This window comes from Podarcis tiliguerta (genome assembly GCF_965153285.1).
Source record: "Podarcis tiliguerta genome assembly, chromosome: 1".
In the NCBI taxonomy this organism is placed as follows: domain Eukaryota; kingdom Metazoa; phylum Chordata; class Lepidosauria; order Squamata; family Lacertidae; genus Podarcis; species Podarcis tiliguerta.
This window is the reverse complement of record NC_139534.1, coordinates 24,202,949-24,221,951: the sequence shown is the minus strand read 5'-3', so window position 1 is coordinate 24,221,951 and position 19,003 is coordinate 24,202,949. Positions and strand designations below refer to the sequence as shown.

The 19,003-nt window shown below is 41.4% G+C and overlaps 1 protein-coding gene across 7 annotated transcripts in view; it reads left to right on the top strand.

The window, feature by feature from the left end:
- Window positions 1–19,003, top strand: part of CCDC141 (coiled-coil domain containing 141) — a 110,294-nt gene that overhangs the window by 70,676 nt on the left and 20,615 nt on the right. For 4 of the 7 annotated variants that reach the window (XM_083405294.1, XM_083405296.1, XM_083405291.1 and 1 more), the window contains exons 14-23: window positions 1,897–2,022; window positions 3,389–3,577; window positions 3,843–4,022; window positions 4,991–5,116; window positions 11,922–12,062; window positions 12,713–12,907; window positions 13,742–13,925; window positions 14,620–14,732; window positions 16,202–16,324; window positions 17,986–18,063. In XM_083405294.1, coding sequence (XP_083261420.1) covers window positions 1,897–2,022; window positions 3,389–3,577; window positions 3,843–4,022; window positions 4,991–5,116; window positions 11,922–12,062; window positions 12,713–12,907; window positions 13,742–13,925; window positions 14,620–14,732; window positions 16,202–16,324; window positions 17,986–18,063 — 1,455 coding nt within the window. Of the gene's footprint in view, window positions 1–1,896; window positions 2,023–3,388; window positions 3,578–3,842; window positions 4,023–4,966; window positions 5,117–11,921; window positions 12,063–12,712; window positions 12,908–13,741; window positions 13,926–14,619; window positions 14,733–16,201; window positions 16,325–17,985; window positions 18,064–19,003 lie in introns of all 7 variants that reach the window. The other 3 variants (XM_083405290.1, XM_083405295.1, XM_083405292.1) reach the window with 1 other exon arrangement.

Genomic DNA, 19,003 nt, shown 5'->3' with positions numbered 1-19,003 from the left:
ATGGTGTCTTACGGTCTACCAGTTATTTTGATTTTGTCTAAGCTGATCAGAGAAACATTTAACAGGCCCCGAATCAAAATCAATACTTGTCACGAGCAAGAAATATCCTGAACGAGCAAAGCATATTCAGGAGGCTAATAAACTACAGTAGTTGAACTTTTAAAACAATCCCTCTCTATTCCTAATGGCAGTACATTTTTTTATTGTATTAGGTATTTAAAAATGTAAAGGCTGCTTAATCAGAAAACTCTCTAAGAGATGCTCATAACAAAAACAGCAAGATAATTTTCAATAAACTCCACATAAAATTAGCATATCTTATTCTTTGTTTTAAAAATGTGCGCACATGTGTCTAGAATTGCTGAAATAAATAAGTTTTCTAAATGTGTTCAGAGCAATATAGAGGTTGCCTGCCAAAGCAAGTAAATAAAGTAGACAAGGCGTTCCAAAGCATAGGTGCCGCCACACCAAAATAATGACTTATTATAGATTTGGAAATGGGATCCTCCTTAATGAGGGTCCTAGTTGTGCACAGGCCCCTAAGCCACTCCCACTGGGAGAGTTGTTGCCAGGCGTGGCCCAAGCCTTAACCGTTGGGCCCCGGAATCCCGCCAGGCTGTTTGGGCCAATCGGGGCAGTTGGCGCAATTCCTGGGGCCTATAAAAGCGGCAGCGCGACGTAACTGGGGGTACTGGCTTCGCGCTGCCAAACACCCTCCCTAATTTTAGGTGCTGCTGCTTTGGCCTTGCTTTGGATTGGGTCACCTGCTTTGGAGCAGGGGCTGGGTAGGAATTTTTCCATTTGGCAGATTGGATGTAGCCACTTGGTTTTCGCCTACCCCCTTAGCAATCGTCACAACTTTGTAAGGTTTGGCGGTTAGGTATTGGCTTATTGAAGTGTGTGGGAGGGGAGGTGCGGCCATCACCTGCTTCCCCCCCCCCCCCATGAATAAGGGTATTCCGGTAAAGGAATCTGGGGGTCCTGGATCTCGTCCGAAGTCCGCCTGAGGGGCTAGGGCCATGCCAGGACCACAGGAACCCCAGGGTGAGCTTTGTTGGTCTTCATCGATGTTGCTCCCTCATTTGGTGTTTATTCTTTCAGACTTCCAGACAAAGAGAGAGGAGTCAGTTATAGTCTGTTGCCAATGCCTAAGCCAACACCGCTCACTTTGCTGTAATCAATAAAGCTGTGGTCTAAATTTTGCCCAATACAGTGGTACCTCAGGTTACATACGCTTCAGGTTACAGACTCCGCTAACCCAGAAATAGTGCTTCAGGTTAAGAACTTTGCTTCAGGATGAGAACAGAAATTGTGCTCCGACGGCATGGTGGAAGCAGGAGGCCCCATTAGCTAAAGTGGTGCTTCAGGTTAAGAACAGTTTCAGGTTAAGTACGGACCTCTGGAACAAATTAAGTACTTAACCTGAGGTACCACTGTAACTTAAACTAAAATTACGTGTCAGTGTAAAGTTATTTTCAGGGGAAGAAGGGCTTGGGGGCCTCAGGACGCAACTGAACATTTTATGGCACTTTGCAAGTGCGGGTTCCTCAGATAGAAGTGGTTGAATGGGCACCCTTCATCAAGAGACCACAGAGCAGTTTACAGCATAAAACACAAAATACATAATATGTTTCCAAACATATATATATAAAAAAACAGTTGGGCAGGAACAGCGAAACATGGAACAATTTTATTTAAAAACGGCTCAGTGGTAAAGCACTTGCTGTGCACACAATATTGCATTTATATGAGTTTGTTCTTTTAAGATGTGTAGGTTTTCATTCACTGCTCCAGTACTGTATACTATAGAGATTTATTTTGCATTTTTGCAAAAACAACCGGATCCTTTTCTTCCTCAACAGCTTGTATTACCATATCTGCTTTTATTTATTGTAGACTACCCAAAGCTTAAGCATTCTTCAAGAGGCACTCAAGTCTACAACAGCACTTGATCTTGGGAGTAACCTCTCAGTACTTATAGAACTGCAGAATAAATTTAACCATATGAAGCCACGGTTTCAGGTGAGAAGAGAAATTAAGCACTTCATGCCGTATGTGAAACAAATCATTTCTAAGTGCTTGCTCCTAGCAGTACCTAAAGCAAACTTTTCACTCCATGTTAAATTCAGCAGAAATGCTGTGCTTAATAATTTTGTGACAGAGAGAACTTCACATTTTTGGTATTGTGGATGGGTGCACAGGTATAAGTTTATGAAACTGTTTTGCACGAAGTTGAAAAATGTGTCAGTTTATTTATTATTATTATTATTATTATTATTATTATTATTACTGAAATAGTTATCTAGAAGCTGTTTATAAAGTTTGTATTGAACATAGCATTTTGAGTAAAAGGAAGTGGGGGAAAATTAGCTTAAGAGGCAGAAAGGTCACGAAACCACTCCCCAGTTATATTTTGCATGCTTCAAAAAACAAAACAAAAAAACAACTAAAACAGAAATAAAAATCTGAGACTAAAAATTTTTCAGGAGGGATTTAAACCTGAGCAGGCATCTTCCAGCTTCTGGTTTTCCCTTTCTGCCTAAGCCCTAAAACAGGTGCCAGACAATCCACCTCATTCTGCCATAATCTGCTTTATATAGAGAATAGATGAGAAGTTAGGGATGCTTGAGATATTTTTCTGAGAATTCTGATCTGAAATGTCTTGCTACATCAGATCAGAAGTTAGTTGCCCACTTGGATTTCACATCTCAGCTAAAACAAATTTGTATAAAACCATGTATATGGAGAGAAAATTCATTTAGAAAATACATATTCAAATCTGGATGTCGATGCAAATTTCCATGCAGATTGGTGTATTGTTTTGTTTTGTAAATCAGAGATTAATGCAGATGCATGATATTACAGTCTTATGAATGAGCACATACAAAAGTGGGCTGGAGGAGAAATGGTCTGATTTCTCCATTGCTACTGAGAGGACAAATTTAATTTTGAATTAAAAGTCCTCCCTTTGAATGTGCCCATCTTTCAGACCAATGGGATACAACAAGTAAGCAAGCAGACTCCCGGTTTAACATGAATGCAAAAGGTGGGGCAGAATTTAGGAAGATACTCAGATCTTAATCCAGGCATAGGCAAACTCGGCCCTCCGGATGTTTTGGGACTACAGTTCCCATCATCCTTGACCACTAGTCCTGTTAGCTAAGGATGATGGGAATTGTAGTCCCAAAACATCTGGAAGGCCGAGTTTGCCTATGCCTGTTAGGGCTTAACTTTGGAAATAAGGGGATGGGGATTCACAGGCTAGGTGTGAACTCCACATTCAGAAAAGGAGGAAGAAGAAATGGCTTGAAGTCAACAGTGATTTGCTTGGATTAAATGTGTGTTTCCCTTTTAAGTTTCAATAATCTTCTTGCATCTGATTTGTTAGCAACTCAATGCTGAGGTGGAATACACATTAAAGTTATCAGAGCAGCTGAGCTTGAAAGGCGTGCCTGACATGGAAAAATCTGAGAAAGTAAGTGAGCTTATTCATCTCCATAAGGAGATAAAGGAAAAGATGGCAGAATATGATGACATTTTCAACAAGACTATCAAATTCCATCATGTCAAAGAGGAAGTGAGTATAGTCACCTCTATCCTGGCAAGAATTTATTTAACCTCAGAAATTCTCTTGCATGTGTATTCTGTGTCCCATAAATGAACACATTAAACGAAGCACCTATGACTATATAATAACCATACTAAAGCATACACCAGCTCCTAACTCTGGATTCAGATCCAAATTTGTGTATGCCTTGAGCCTAGACATAATGGCATGTGACTGTAAAGTGGAGGGACAGAAGAATGGTTGTTAACGAAAGATAATACGTTAATCTCCTCAGCTTGAAGGCCTCATAAAATCAGGAGGACTGAAGATCCCTGAAGCGAAAGATGTGCCCAGCGACACTCCACATGCTAAGATTCACTTGAATAATGCTCAGGAGAAGCACGCACATATCAGGCACCTGTACAAATTGGCACTATCTCTTGGAATGGATATAATTTCAGCAGTGCAACATCCTGTAAGTCAACAGAACGGCCCTAGTGGTGGAAGAAAGCAGGGATAATAACGGGACACGGTGCTTCCTTTTCTCCATCACTTCTGGGTTGGGCTGTTTACAACAGATTTAGAAGGATACCAGAGATTGAACCTGACAATTGCCTATTTCCCCATATTGTATAATATGACAATTTCTATGACTGAGCTAGGCTATTTACGAGTTAACCCAAAGGCAACATCCAAATCCCTTCAGGCTGAGAGATTAAATGCCAGGATCGCTCAGCAAGCATCACATAATTGTATATTCTTCTATTACTTCCTCAGCATTCAAGAACGGCTAATGTAGAACTAGACTCAGGCATTTAAACCAAATAAGCATGTTTCTATAGTACATCAATGTGCAGTTTGATAGAGGGCCTGATATAAAGAGTACACAATGGTAACAACACAATAAAAATAACAAAATGAGAGATTATAATTTGTTTCAAAGACCCAGTGCTCTGTTGCTCCTCTGCATTCAGTATTAGCAACGAGGCATGTTTTCTTTGTCCAGAGGGATTCTCTGTCTGTATCTTCCATGACGTAGCCACACGATTCACTCCTATCCCTCAAAGCGGTGCCACACAAAAAAAGATGATACTGTAGCAGGTTCAGAATACAAAAATCAGACAGTTAACTAGAACAATCTGGTGGGAATATATTTCCCCAAGTTTATGCCAATGTCAAGCTTCACGCCTTTTTTAGGCAGATGCAGAACTGAACCCCATATTTTCAAATCTTGCCAGAATGTTACCACATCAACCTCTTGGAAGAACATAATCTTACTGTAAAATATGTTAATTTTGAATTGAAGGGTTTATTTAAAATAAAAAACAATAACAAAACCGAAGTAACAAATAGTGTTGCAGGTCAGTTTGCTGCCCCTGACGCCAACTTTTTCAGCCTGATTTCTGCATCTCATTCTAGAATTCCTTTAATGTTTCTGTAAAGAACCTGCAGCAGCAGCTCAACACCCTTGAGTCTGACAGCGTGAACTGGGATTCCAAAGCCGAAAAGTATGAGGAAGATTTGTCGCACATCCTCCACTTCTGCACCACAAAAGACGAGATACGTGAGGTCTGGTGAAAAAAGCATATTAAATGATCAAAAGCTGTCGTGTCCTTTCACTTCTTTCTGTTTAGTAGTCTTCAGTAGAGCTATCCTTTCACCTTTATTTGGTTAAGTTTATGAGGGGTGTGTGATTCACAAACCCATTTTTTGAGATGCCACTTGTTTTCTTGAAGATAGGCTGGAAATGGTCTCAGCTCTCTGCAGTTTTACAGCCAGACTGCACGTTATTGTGGTATATATACTGAGGGCAGAGTTCATTTTTAAAAAATGCCTCTTGTCCCATGTAAAAAGTTATCTGCATGTAGTCAATGAAGCTATCGTTATGTTTCTAATTTAGCGTGCCTGATACTTCCTTTCTAATATGCTAATTTACTATACAGAGATTAGCTTTTACATGTGAAAAGAAAAGAAAAAGATATGCGTGTCATTTACAGTCTGAAAAGATGTGTTCTGTTCTTTGGCTTTTATGTGGTTCAGTTAAGCGTAATAGGCTTACAGAAATATTTGAACTGAACTTTGAGCACAAACAGCATTTTGGTACAGCAGAAATGTAGCCTTCTAGTACACAGTCTGAAGCGCAGATGCCAAGTGAAGCATGTTAAATGGATTTTTAGCTCTTCCAAACATTATGATGCACTAGTATCCAGCATTGCTCAGGAATTCTAAGAAACCAAAGAATTTGAAATCAGTGGTTAAAATCAACGCAGTACTGAAATGTTCAATCCACCATCTTGATTCAAAATGGCACCCAGTTGGAGCCAAATAATACAGATGAACATCAACTCCTTGATCTCAGGGACAATCATGCAAAATTTGATTATGATATCCTAAGAGGTGTCCAAATGCAAACAAACAACTCCCGCAGATAGTACATAGTAGATAAATTAATAGTTGTTGTCATCCAAATAGCTACTTGTCCAAAGGCTTGAACATCATCAGAAGGACTTCTTGGAACAGTTGACACCCCTGTCTAATGCCCTATCATGGATTGCTCATTTCAAAGTTTCCTTCATTTCAAAATCAGTTTGCTACGAAGAATGGAGGGCAATAGTTCAAGAAAAACAAGCAGAAAGTCCCTTTAGATATGAGAAACCTCTGCAGTTCTCTAAACATAATTAGGTGTGTCAGTATGTCAATAACGTACCATCATTTTTCTTACGCTTTCAGATTATTAGAAGCTTCATCTTCTCTGTGTCATGCAGTGGAAAGTTGAACATCTTATACCCTAATTACGAGGACATATGCATATGTCTGTGTCTAAGTGTGATTCTCTCCACCCCCTGTCCCCTCAACTGGTACTATTCTCAGCTTGTCTACATAAAACATCTAGTGATCACATTTCACTTTTCCCAATCCCGCACTCGGCCAGCTTCCAGTCCTTAGCAGGAGAATCAAACTCACCATCTCTTTCACCTTCTTGTTAATTCCACCTCCCTTGATGAATCTGATTCCTCTGGGCCAGCTGGTTGAGCTCAACAGAAGCGTGAAACTGACCATTGTATGAAGTTGTGAATTTCACCTCAGTGGTGCCAAGGTTTGGTTTCATTCTTCTGTTAGGGAGTTTCTGTATCTCCAGGCACAGAAACAGTCTCCAGCCAACACCTTCCTTACTTTGCTCTCAGCAAAGTACAGCAGCCTAGAAGTACTTATCGTAGCCATCCTTGCCTTTCATAGTTTAGTCCTGCGACAAAGAGGAAAAGCCACTAAACCTGTCATGAAACTGGTACAGGGCGAAACATATTTATGGACTGCAGTTTTAAATCCAGAGGACTATGCAATTAAAAAGAAATTGTCATCTGGGAGAGACTTTGGGTAGTGTTTTCCTTAATGCATAGCCAGCAATCACAAATTATGGCCGTATTCTGCCACACAGGACAGGAATATTATGCTCAGTGGCAGAGCTTCATGCTCTGGCACCGGGGGGTGGAGAGCAGGTGGGGGCGGGACTGGTGCGCGTCCTGGGGGTGTGGCAAATCACCTGTGGGGGCGTGGCGCCTAGCGCAGGCAGGGGGGCAGCTGCAATGGCACCCCACCGGGATCGCGCTGCCAGGGGTGGTGTGCTCTCCTCTTCCTCCGCCAGTGGTTATGCTACTCTTGTGCAAACTTTAAAAGGGTTAGAGTGCCCAAGTGTTCTTCATAAATCACTTAAAAGTCATATGGCATGTTCTTAAACTAGTTAAATCCCATTAAGGAGGGTCCCTTAAGTGGTTGGTGGTTTGCCATCTGCTAGCTATAACCTGCAGGAATTCACGTATAAAATAAAGCAGTGCAAGATGCCCTTTTTACACTGTAACTATTTTTGTCTATATTGCTTTAGGAGCACTAATCCAACAGGATTTTATAATTAAAGTAGTGAGTTTATTATGAAGCATATTGTAGCTATTGCTCAGTCAGCTTGAATGCCTTCGACAGTTACAAATTCAGTGAATAATTAAATTAGTTGTCACCGTTGCAGTTTATCTCTTTTTGCCTCCAGTAGTAAAACATGCATCAAACAATAAATTGAACATTGCCCACCAGGTAGAAGCAAACAAATGTTATACTACTGGTAGCTGGGGGAAAGCTGGTTATACTTAACAAGCACATACTTGTTCATGGGGACTTGTAGGTTCTCCTCCTAAAGGTTAGGAGGCCTCCTGGAGCAGCAGCAGCCTATCCACACAATTCTGTCCCTCCCTTGAGCAGAAAGTCTTCCTGATCATGCATGGCGGGGTAGGCTGGGTTGGATATTGCCCATTCTTTGTACATCTCCAATTGACTGCACTAGATTTCATAAATGCTTTATTGTCCAAGATACGTTCATGTTTATTGCTCAAAATATTTGTGTTCTTTTGGATGCGCACATTAGTTCCAAGGTGGAGCTTGGTTTAGAGCGAGGTGTCCTTATACCGTTCCTCTTTAAAGAACCATGTGTTCCCCAGTGGTAATCTTCCACCACCAGCAACATCTTATTTCACAGGAACAAACAACCCTGCAGTGAAAACCGAGGGTAGAATTCAATGTAAGTGGTGGTGGGGATGCACATGGGGAACAAGGTCTGCATATGCAACCGGACTTCTCCCCTCTCTTTCCCCTGTGTGCTCTCTAAACCTTTTCTGAGTTCCCCCCCAACCTTCCAGAGAAGATTTGGTGCGGGCAAGGGGAGACGAGGAACATCCCATTGCATGAGCAGACCTTGTTCCACCCACACAACAACTTAGCCGAACCCTGCCACAAGTTGAAAACTGTTTCTTTTGTCTTCATCTATAGTGGAAGTCTTGTTCTAAATTGCATACTGCCTTTGTTTTAGATAAACATCCCCCATTAATCAGTTAGGGAGATAACGCCAAATTAAATGGTTGGTCCCTGAAAGCCTTTTTCCTAGACGAGTGGTAAAAAAGTGAGTTGCTCTGTTTTGTTTGTGAACCATGACAACCAGATCATTAAAACAGTGTCCTGTTCTCTATTATTTGTTTTCTCCTTCTTGTGTGATAAATCACAGCAGTTGTCATCACATATCCCCTCCATCATTCCTTACCTAAGACAAAGCAGCTATATTTCAGGACAGCTGCACAAATTTTGTCTATAAGGCACTAGAAAAGCTTCTTAGAGGCCAAAGTTGATTAAAATCAATTCTACTTTTCAATAAATAGAAGTGTGAGTGGCTAACTCAAATGACCCTTTCCTCCATATCATGTTAAAATTTATTGGACAGCCAAGGACTGTCCTTACAAGCAATCAAGTGCATAAATACACTTCTGTTGCCGTCAAGGTTTCAACAAATTTTATTATTACAATTTGCTGAAAGCATGGCAGCTACAATGGTGTAATTATATTGCTCATTAAATGCTTAGAAGGCTACCCAAAGTTTGCTTACTATTGGAATCAGAGGGGAGTTTACTTTTTTCAGGTGGCTAAGTACTGGAGCGTTAGATGCATTCAGAGGTTTCTCTTTTGCCTTATTTTTAAGTAGGGCCACATCAAGTCTCCCAGCTTCACCTGCCCCACCTTGCCAGTGCACTTGTTCTGCTATTTGATGTTTACACAGGTCAGTCAAAGGCAACCAAAATATAACAGGTATGTTGGAGAAGAGAACGGAAACAAAACGGGTATGTTAGGAGGAGACCATGCTGACCAATTCAGCACTTAGCAGTATTGCTCTCCTACCACAAAAGAATTCCACTCTTGAAGCAGAACTATTCATTCCTTTGACTGGGACATGTTCTGAGTTGGAGCTGAAGACATGACAGAGGACAATGTAAGGGTCTAAATCTGAGTTGATTTCTCATTAAGTCTAAAAGAGAAAAGTAGCAGCAGCTGCAGATCTTTTGGCATACAAACAGTTTCTTCTGAAACAAGATCTCATTTCATGCATCTTTGCCAAAAAATGAGAGAGGGAGAGATTAATTAATTAATTAATTAATTAATTAATGAGCGCTGGTGAATTGACACGTATTGTTAAAGAGAAATCTTTTGTTGACGTATGTCTCGGTCAAAGGATTCCTTTCATTGCCTACAGTGTACAAATTTCCCTTTTTGGGGAAAAGACAGATTTGACAAACTGAAAATCAGTTTCTTGGTGAAGCTGAGGCCCCAAACACACCAGTTGTGACTGATTCAGTTTGTGATAAATTGATAATGATAATTAGGACCTCCAACTGAGAATGAAATATTGAAAAGGAGGTGTTATTTATAACTGAAAGTAAAGACAGCACTCAAAGATGTCTCACACATACACTCAAGTTTAAAGTGCATTTATTCTGGGCTGGTGTGAGTGTGGATCATGAGGAGGAGTGTGGTACTTAAGTTAGCTCTCTTTCCTGCCCTATATAAGGGCTCATTAAATGCATATATTAACATAAAATTTATCTTTGCAACAACTCTGCGGTAAGCCACGATGAGAAACAATCACTCCAGTTCCTTGAAGTCCAGGGAGAAACCTGTTTAGAGAGACATTGCTGGAGCTCCATCTGGCATCTTAGACTTGGCATTATTTGCCTAGTAAGCTTCACGTCTAAGCCAGGATTTGAACACTGGATTCCCACATCAAAGCCCAGTACCATATCCCAGGGAATACACCAAGAGATCATTTTCACTAAGGGTATGCAGAGGCAAACATAGCTTAGAATAGACAATAATACTTTGGAATTATTTTTGACAGCAAGGGAATGTTGTGGAGGACTGGGATGGGAGGCCGTGTTTTCCCATCTACTTCCCACAATGCCCTGCGGTCTAAGCGCGAGATTGTATTATAGCTTTAAAGCACATTCAAAGCACATCTTTTCCTTAAAAGGATTCTGGGCACCCTAGTTTACCACTCACAGTTACAGTTCCCAGCAACCCTCAGCAAACTACAATGCGCAGAATTCTTCGAGGGGAGAAGTGTGCTTTGAAGGTAGACTGTGCAAGGAGACTTAGGTGGAAAGGAGCAGATTGGCAAAGCCCTTTGTTCCTCCCCAACCCTCATTTCAAGACAGAGCTGCAGTGCGTTCCTTTCCAGTTTGCCTTAAATTAATGGGTCCCCAGTCATGCCCTCCCCCTCTTTCCCATTCTTTCCATTAGTCACCCTCTGCCCTTTTTTTAAAAAAATCATGGGTAGCTGCAACTTCTTAGGAAAGCTTTCATCTTTCTCCACTTCTCTTTGTGCATTCCAGCAACATACACACCCGTCTCCCTGGAGGCCTATCGGCTTGCGGCCTCTCCCAACTCCAGCACCAGGGTGTGGCCTTCCCCTTCCCATCAAAAATAGGACACAGATTTGCTTCAGAAATAATCAAGAAGCCCCAAGATCTCAAGCTAGTAAAAATGAAAATATATTTGGTTATTTGGGATCAATTAAGCACTCTCCACGATGTGTCCTGCCCCCTATTTTGGCAAGGAGCACATGAAAATACTGGAAAAGCATGGATTTATCTGCTTCCATCCCATGGCATTTAGTTTTGCAGCACAGTGCTAATTTGCCAGAAAAAATTCAAAAGGCTATTCATTCCTTTCCAAAGACACCTTTATGAAAGCTCAAGTGGGTATCAAATTCTATGCCCTAGAGTTTCATCCCATTAGTTGCTAGATGACGGACATCATCCATCGTGTTGATGGTCAGAAACTAGAGCTCACGTGGCAACGCCAAAATGAAACAAGCATATTATTTTAAGACCTCCAAGCAAGTAAGAAATGAGGATTCAGTGGAAAATATACACTGCAGATGTTGCAGAGTCTGCAGTCCTGTTGGAAACGAGCAGAAGAGTTTCAGGGGAACATCAGCTTGGGGCTACTCCCTGCCCTCTTTGAAAATAGCAATGGAGTCTTGAAACTCACTTCTGCATCAAGCGGAAAATAGTACACATTCATACTATTATAACATTTTATGGTGTTACAAGTTTTGACACTTATCTTAGTGGTGATGATGCACACCAGCTATTTCCACATGGTAGTTTTTAGAAATTTTGGCCTGGGGACTTATTTCCTTTCAGAGTACTGTGTTCTCAGAATAATAAAAACTTGTAGTGCATTTAAATTATGGCTTACATGCTTTCACAGAGAGAGATTATCTCCCTTTTTGGGGGGGGGAACCCCATGTTTTCAGGATGTACATTGAGTGTAATCTTAACCACATAAATATTCCGAAGTACATACTTTTGAATTCAACTGGGGCTTTATTCCTGAGTCCTGGGTAATTGTGGTTCTACCGAGAGTAAGTTCTATTGCACTCAGTGGGACGTACTTTTGAGTAGATAGGACTGCAGTATAAATAACTTTTTTTATTTAACTCTGTACAGGTTCTTTGTTTTATATCACTGTTAATAATCACTCATAAATAATGGTTTGCTTTCAGCTCAGAGAATCATTTAAAGACCTCAAAAAGAAATTCAATAACATGAAATTCAACTATAGCAAGAAAACTGAAAAAGCGCGAAATCTGAAGACTCTGAGAATTCAGATTCAGCAAGTTGATGCGTATTCTGAAAAAATGCAGGTAACAATTATAGTTGTTGAGTCATGGCCTGCATGATATGTATCTCAGAGATGCACCATGATGACTGACAACATTCAGCAGATAGTTTTCATATCACAGCTGATGAAACAGAACACCAAAGGTCACACATCCTTTTTCTTTTAGCAATTGGCTTAGGGTATTGTGTGTGTGTGTGTGTGTGTGTGTGTGTGTGTGTGTGTTTCAAGTTCAAAACTGACTCAACATTTCATGTCTGTCTTCAAAGCATTATGCAATTATTATATGATATTCCTGTTGAAAGGGTCATAGACATGCTTTAAAATCAACAAAAGCCAAGACCAATAGTGGAAGGAAGCCATGGTTGCTAAAGTGGTATCAAAATTCTTTAAATATATTGTGCAGGCATGGCCTAAAATGCTAGGGAGAAATCTACCACCTAGCTATCAGCCCCACCAAGTTAACCAGACGATGTGGAGCAGTAATGGCCAAGCTGTGCCTTCAGAGACTAATTAAAAAGTTTTCAGTTCCATGGAAGTTGTAAATACCTACTAAATGCAGAAATGTGTGTTTGTTTCCTGTGCTTTTCAGTTATCTGTGGCGATTTCAGATAGAGCAAGTTTTTGCTCTATTGAACGTTTCCCTGAATATTCTTACTGTATTCCTTGGAACAGGTACTGAGAAAGAAGACCGATAATCTAAAGAAGAAAATCTTAGATTCCTTAGCAACTCAGCCTAGTGATAAAGCTGAGATACTCTCTGGCTCAATCAACGAATTTGAGAAACAGCTGAGTGAATTTGGCAAGATTATGGAGGATTACAAACAAAATTTGGATCTGATGGAGCGTCTGCAGCAGATGATGGAAGAGGTATACAAAAACCACAAATGCACTTTACAGATGTGTTAAGGGGCCAGTTCGAGGTATGGGACTAATGTACATTGCCTATGTGCATCTCATCCATCATTTCATACTTTTTTTAAATGGACCAGAGACTTTGTGGAAAGAACCTGGAGTTAAATGACTATAATAGTTCTCATTCATCTAATGCCTGTTCACACCCCAGACTTCAAGACTTGTTTATTGAGTGAAAGTTGAGTGATTATGTAAATGGCAGTGGTGTGTTTGATTGTGTTGTGTAGTATTGTGCAGAGTGTATGGAAATGATTTTTGTGACTGTTGTTTTTGTAATACTTATGAGACTTTCTGCATTATATTGCATTCTGATGTTCCATCTTGATGCATATTGATGTTTTGCATATGATTTGATTTGTGATTCTTATATTTATTGTTGTTTAATTATGTTACTTAAAATATAGAATTGTTATCATTAATGGTAATAGTAGTAATAGGTTGTCACCATAGTATTCTTTTGGTGTTGAATATTGAATTCGCATTGTATTTCTTACATTGACTCTTTTTGTTAGCATATGTGAACCACACACACACCCTATTTAAAGTTATAGGCTATCAATAATATAATGGCTTTTTCTAAATTAAGCAGCAGGGTTCAGTTTTGGGATAGTTTTTTGCTATGTACTCTTGAATATCGGTAAAGATCACACAAACCCCAAAACAAAAACACAGCAATTAGCATTATGGAAAGGATTAGACATGGTTTGACATCGTTGATTGAGCCATCAGTGATTTAACTGGAAAATATGTTTTAATATACTGGGATTTTCTGTTTCATTTCTCTCATAGTGTCTATTTTGGTGTGAAGAAGCAAGTGCTACAGTAGTTAGAGTTGAGAAATATTCATCAGAGTGTAAGACAAGGGAGGCAGTAGAAACACTTTACAAGCAATTCAACAAGTTTGTTGAGCCGATGGTCCCTCAGCAAGAGGAAAGAATTCAGCAGATTACAAACCTCGCTAAAGACTTATATGGTAAGAACCTATTATTTTGAAACTTCTATGTACATTTTGGGGAAATAAGGAAGATGAGCTTACCGTATTTTTCTGTGTATAAGATGACCCCCTATTTTTTTAACCCGAAATTAAGTTGTATAGCTTTTGGGGGGAGTGGGGGAGGTCACTTCCACCAATCGCTCAGTCCGCCAGCCCACCACTGCCAATCACTTGCCACAGCCACTGCTGATCGTACACCTCGCCGCAACCAATTGTCTGCCCGCTTGCCACCTCCAACAGCCCACCCACCCACTTGCCGCAGTTGCCAATCACCTACCCAATTGCCGCAGCCACAGCCAATCACTAGCAGGCCTTGCCGCAGCCACCAATCACCCGCCCAATCACCACTGCCAATCTCCTGCTGGCTGCTGCCATCAATCGCATGTCCCCCTCTGCATTCACTATCCCGACTCCCCCCCAAATATCCTCTGGAAGAGAGAGAGGGGGATTCTTCTGTCTGGCAAATAGAAATGCTCACACTGAAGGAAGGATTAGAAGAATGTGATGCTGAATTCCTCCCGTGATAAGAAATTATGCACTCTGTTACATAGAGATGTCGGTCTATACTGTAAAAATATATATATTAAAAGTCTGAACCTAAAGCTAGATACATTTTTACTACATCGGGCTAATATAAATGTTGTGTTCCTGCTCAATTTTTTGTAAACTACAGGTATTGAAGATGGAAAGAAATACATCGAGAAAATAGGAGTGAAACACAAAGAAGTTCTTGATTCTATCAGTGAACTGTGTAGCTCCTTAACAGAACTTGAAGACAAGCTTGGGGTAATTAGTTTTCCATATTGGAACCTATATTTGATTTGTGTACTGTACACCAATTCTATACGCCCCTGTGCTTAGAACAAATATGGATTGCTTCAGTTGACATATTCAGGGTCGGAGGGGAATTTTTCCCTCAGGCTGATTTGTGTCTGTCTGGGGTTTCTTGCCTTCCTCCTAGCAACCATCACAGCTTTGATGGCTATGGCATTGGGTATGACTCTTAGTCTTTGTTGGAGGTGAAGATTCAGGCCTCTTCCATCTACCTCCATGGCAGCAGGATATCTCAGGGGAGGTGCTTCTGGCCAAACACCCAAGTGGGGACTGAGGGCCATAAGCACTTCCCAGCATGGCAAACTAGTCAGATTGTATCTGGTGCATGTTATAGGCCATCCTTTAACAGGTTTGATCCCCCCCCCAATTGTCCAGCAGGCAGGCTGGATAAAACAGGAGATGTCCAGTGCCATGCCCAGCTCACTCACATCTGTAATCCATAAAGGTGTGACCTACTTTGAAGTCCTTTCTTTAACTGTAGTAGCCTGGGCATGCAAACTCAATGGGCTCTTTATTTTAAAGCATTTATATGCTGCTTTTCTAAATAAAGAAAATCGTTCCAGGCACCAACCATAAATAAAAATGTTCCAGACACCAACCAGAACAGAATAAAATGGCGTCCCCAAAAGAGCAATTCAAACAACAAATTATGTAATCATAATTCACAAAAACAGTAGAAGATCTCTACAGCTGAATTTTGTCTATTTACAGTAGTCGCTGCAATATGTATTTCCCATCTGACACTGTGATCGTTAGGGTAGCTACCATGTGACTCATAACCTATTTCGATGGCAAAAATTAGATTAATATGCCTCCAAAGGTCAACACAGTTGATCTACCCAGAAGAGTCCTGCTTTACTTAGCCTCATAAATGTCAATAAAATAAAAATGAAATTTATGAGGCCTGTTTTTAACTCTTTTCCCTCTAAGCCTTGAAAGGGGGGGTGGTTATTGGGTTGTTGTTTTTATTTTGATTATATATTTTGTGGCTTTATATTTTGATTTTGTTCTGTGAACTGCCCTGAGACCTCCAGCTATAGAGCAGTATATAAATTCAATAAATCATCATCATCCTTTTAAAAAAGCATGTGAAAATAGTCCGTTTTTAGATTATCACTTCCACCCGTCCCAAGCCAGTGGATAATGGGAGTTGTAGTTCAGAAAGATCTGGAGGGTTGGAGGTTCCCCACACCTACTTTAATTTTTTATCTCAATTTTGTGTTTCAGATGCTGCTGTGTCTTTATTAATTTATGTCCGTTCACTTGTAGTTTTGGTTTTCATTGTATTATATTTTATTGTGTTAAAAGCTACTGGCATAATTAAAGCTAAAAAGAATAACTATATAGGATATGTTTGACAAAGTCAGTCATTCTTTTTATTGCCTTGCTCAGCTACCATAGCTCCTTTTTCCATTTGACAGGAAGACTCACTAAAGGGGAAAGCACAAAATTCTGGTAATTTTGAGGACGAGCAAGAAGCAGAACAGAAACAGATGACAAGCAAGGAAAATCTAAAAGAAAAGACAAATGAGCTAAAACAACAGGTTTGCAAACATTTTTAACCATCTTACTTCTGGGTGAATTAATCTCAGGTCAATGAAAACTGGTTTTAGGGGAGCAATTTACACAGGCTCAAAATATTGCCTTGCTGTGATCTTGCGGAGTCTGCCATTTGCTGCCCACATTTGGGTGTGGGACGCGGGTGGCGCTGTGGGTTAAAAGCCTCAGTGCCTAGAGCTTGCCGATCGAAAGGTCAGCGGTTCGAATCCCCGCGGCGGGGTGCGCTCCCGCTGTTCGGTCCCAGCGCCTGCCAACCCCTGGGTGCAAGTAGATAAATAGGGACCGCTTACTAGTGGGAAGGTAAACGGCATTTCCGTGTGCGGCTCTGGCTTGCCAGAGCAGCGATGTCACGCTGGCCACGTGACCCGGAAGTGTCTTCGGACAGCGCTGGCCCTTGGCCTCTTTGAGTGAGATGGGCGCACAACCCTAGAGTCTGTCAAGACTGGCCCGTACGGGCAGGGGTACCTTTACCTTTACCTATGGTAGGCTGGGAGCTGGAGGATTCACTTCACACAGCTGGGGGTGGGGAATGCAAGACCTGCCTTTCCAGCTGGCATGCTAAACTGCCCAATTGGGTGAGTGTTGTGGGGTTAGGGGCCTGGGGACAACCGGGACCACCTTCCCCCATAAAAGGGAGTGAGGCCTGGCCTCTTGCCCACATGGAGCTCCTTGACATGGAGTTCGGACCATCCAGGCTGTACAGTTTGAGGACATAGTTATAGAATTGTTGGCAGGTAACAAAACGTCCAGCATCTTAAAAAGCAGAGACAAAGGTCCGTATAGTTAAAGCTATGGTTTTCCCAGTAGTGATGTATGGAAGTGAGAGCTGGACCATAAAGAAGGCTGATCGCCGAAGAATTGATGCTTTTGAATTATGGTGCTGGAGGAGACTCTTGAGAGTCCCACGGACTGCAAGAAGATCAAACCTATCCGTTCTTAAGGAAATCAGCCCTGAGTGCTCACTGGAAGGACAGATCCTGAAGCTGAGACTCCAATACTTTGGCAACCTCATGAGAAGAGAAGACTCCCTGGAAAAGTGATGTTGGGAAAGATGGAGGGCACAAGGAGAAGGGGACGACAGAGGACAAGATGGTTGGATAGTGTTCTCGAAGCTACAAGCATGAGTTTGACCAAACTGTGGGAGGCAGTGGAAGACAGGAGTTCCTGGCGTGCTCTGGACCATGGGGTCACGAAGAGCTGGACACGACTAAACGACTAAACAACAACAACAAAACGTCATGACTTTGGTAGATAAGCCACTGAGTGGCTTTAACATCCTTTAACATCAGGGTTGCCTGTAGTGTCCAAGAGCCCACATGGGGGCCATAGCACCCCTTCCATGATGCGGCGTTCGCATGAACGGCACACTTGATCCATTTCTCACCCAATTGTGAGTTCAACCAGTAGGCGGGCTGGTTAAGGCAGATACTTAGCCAGTGCATTTGCCAAACTGATTGACCTCTGCCTAATGCATCTGGGACACACAAACACTCATCTAGAATCTTGTGGGATTCAGCTGAAGGAATAATCCCTTGCCTTGAAAATATATCTTTAGGGAAACAATTTATTACATATTGAGCCATTTAGCTTTCTTAGTGTCCATGTTCAATGCACTCATTTTATTTGTTTACTGGCTTACTTATAGATGGAGTCGAGCACATTAGCTGAAAGCCCAGTTGCAACTAAGACTGTGAACACTGTTGCCTCTGCCAACACTAGAAAGGTAATCAGTTTTGTTCTAAAATGTTTGTAAACCAAGGTTATTCAAAGCAAAATGACTCGCATTCAGAAAACAAAAATAAGAAAAATCCCCTACCTACCTATATAGATTACTTTTGTTGCAGTGTTTCCTTGTGTTCCTTTTCTTTAGTGACTGGACTCATCTTTTGTCTGATGCTTACATAATTAGCTCCTTGGCACAAACGTCCTCTAAAAGTGCCTAGTGCTAGCCCAATGAAACTCTCAATTCAGTTTCCTATGTGCTGTTGAAAAAATACGATTGCCTCATCTAAGCCACCTGCATTTATTCTTCAAGAGTCTTTTACATAGCACAGCATGATTTAGTATTATTGAGGGTAGCATACTATAGTCCAGATCACTGATTTGTAACATATTTTTGTCATACCGGCTAATGGATTTGAAATTTTGCCTGAAATCATGTGTGTACGCAAGTCCATTATTAGTAGAAAAGTTTTTGACAGGTGCTTTGCAACCCTGTCATTATCATGATTAAGAACCAGGAGCATGACTTACAGACAAGCACCCTTCTTTCTTGGTTGAATTGCGAGTATTCACTCACTGAATAAAGCTGAGGTCAGAGGTGGCACCTTGGGGCGAAGATTGGGGTGCCTCGCAGCTCACGGAAGCCTTCCCCAGTGCCACACACAGCTTTAATGGCTGAGGATCCTACTCTCTCGTGCTCAGAAAGAACATGCTTTTGATGCTGCGCTGCACTGGCCTTGGCGGCTCACCCTCCTCCGCCCCCTCAATATTAGGGGGGCTGAGCCCCCTACAAAAGAAATAGTGAGGGCGGCTGACAGCACCTCCACCCACCTAGAGTTGGCACACTTGCCTGAGTTACAGCTGCAACTTCTGTGTTGGAAAAATAACTTGCAGCCTCTGCATTAGATCACTGGCCAGTTGAGGACTATCAGCAGTATAGA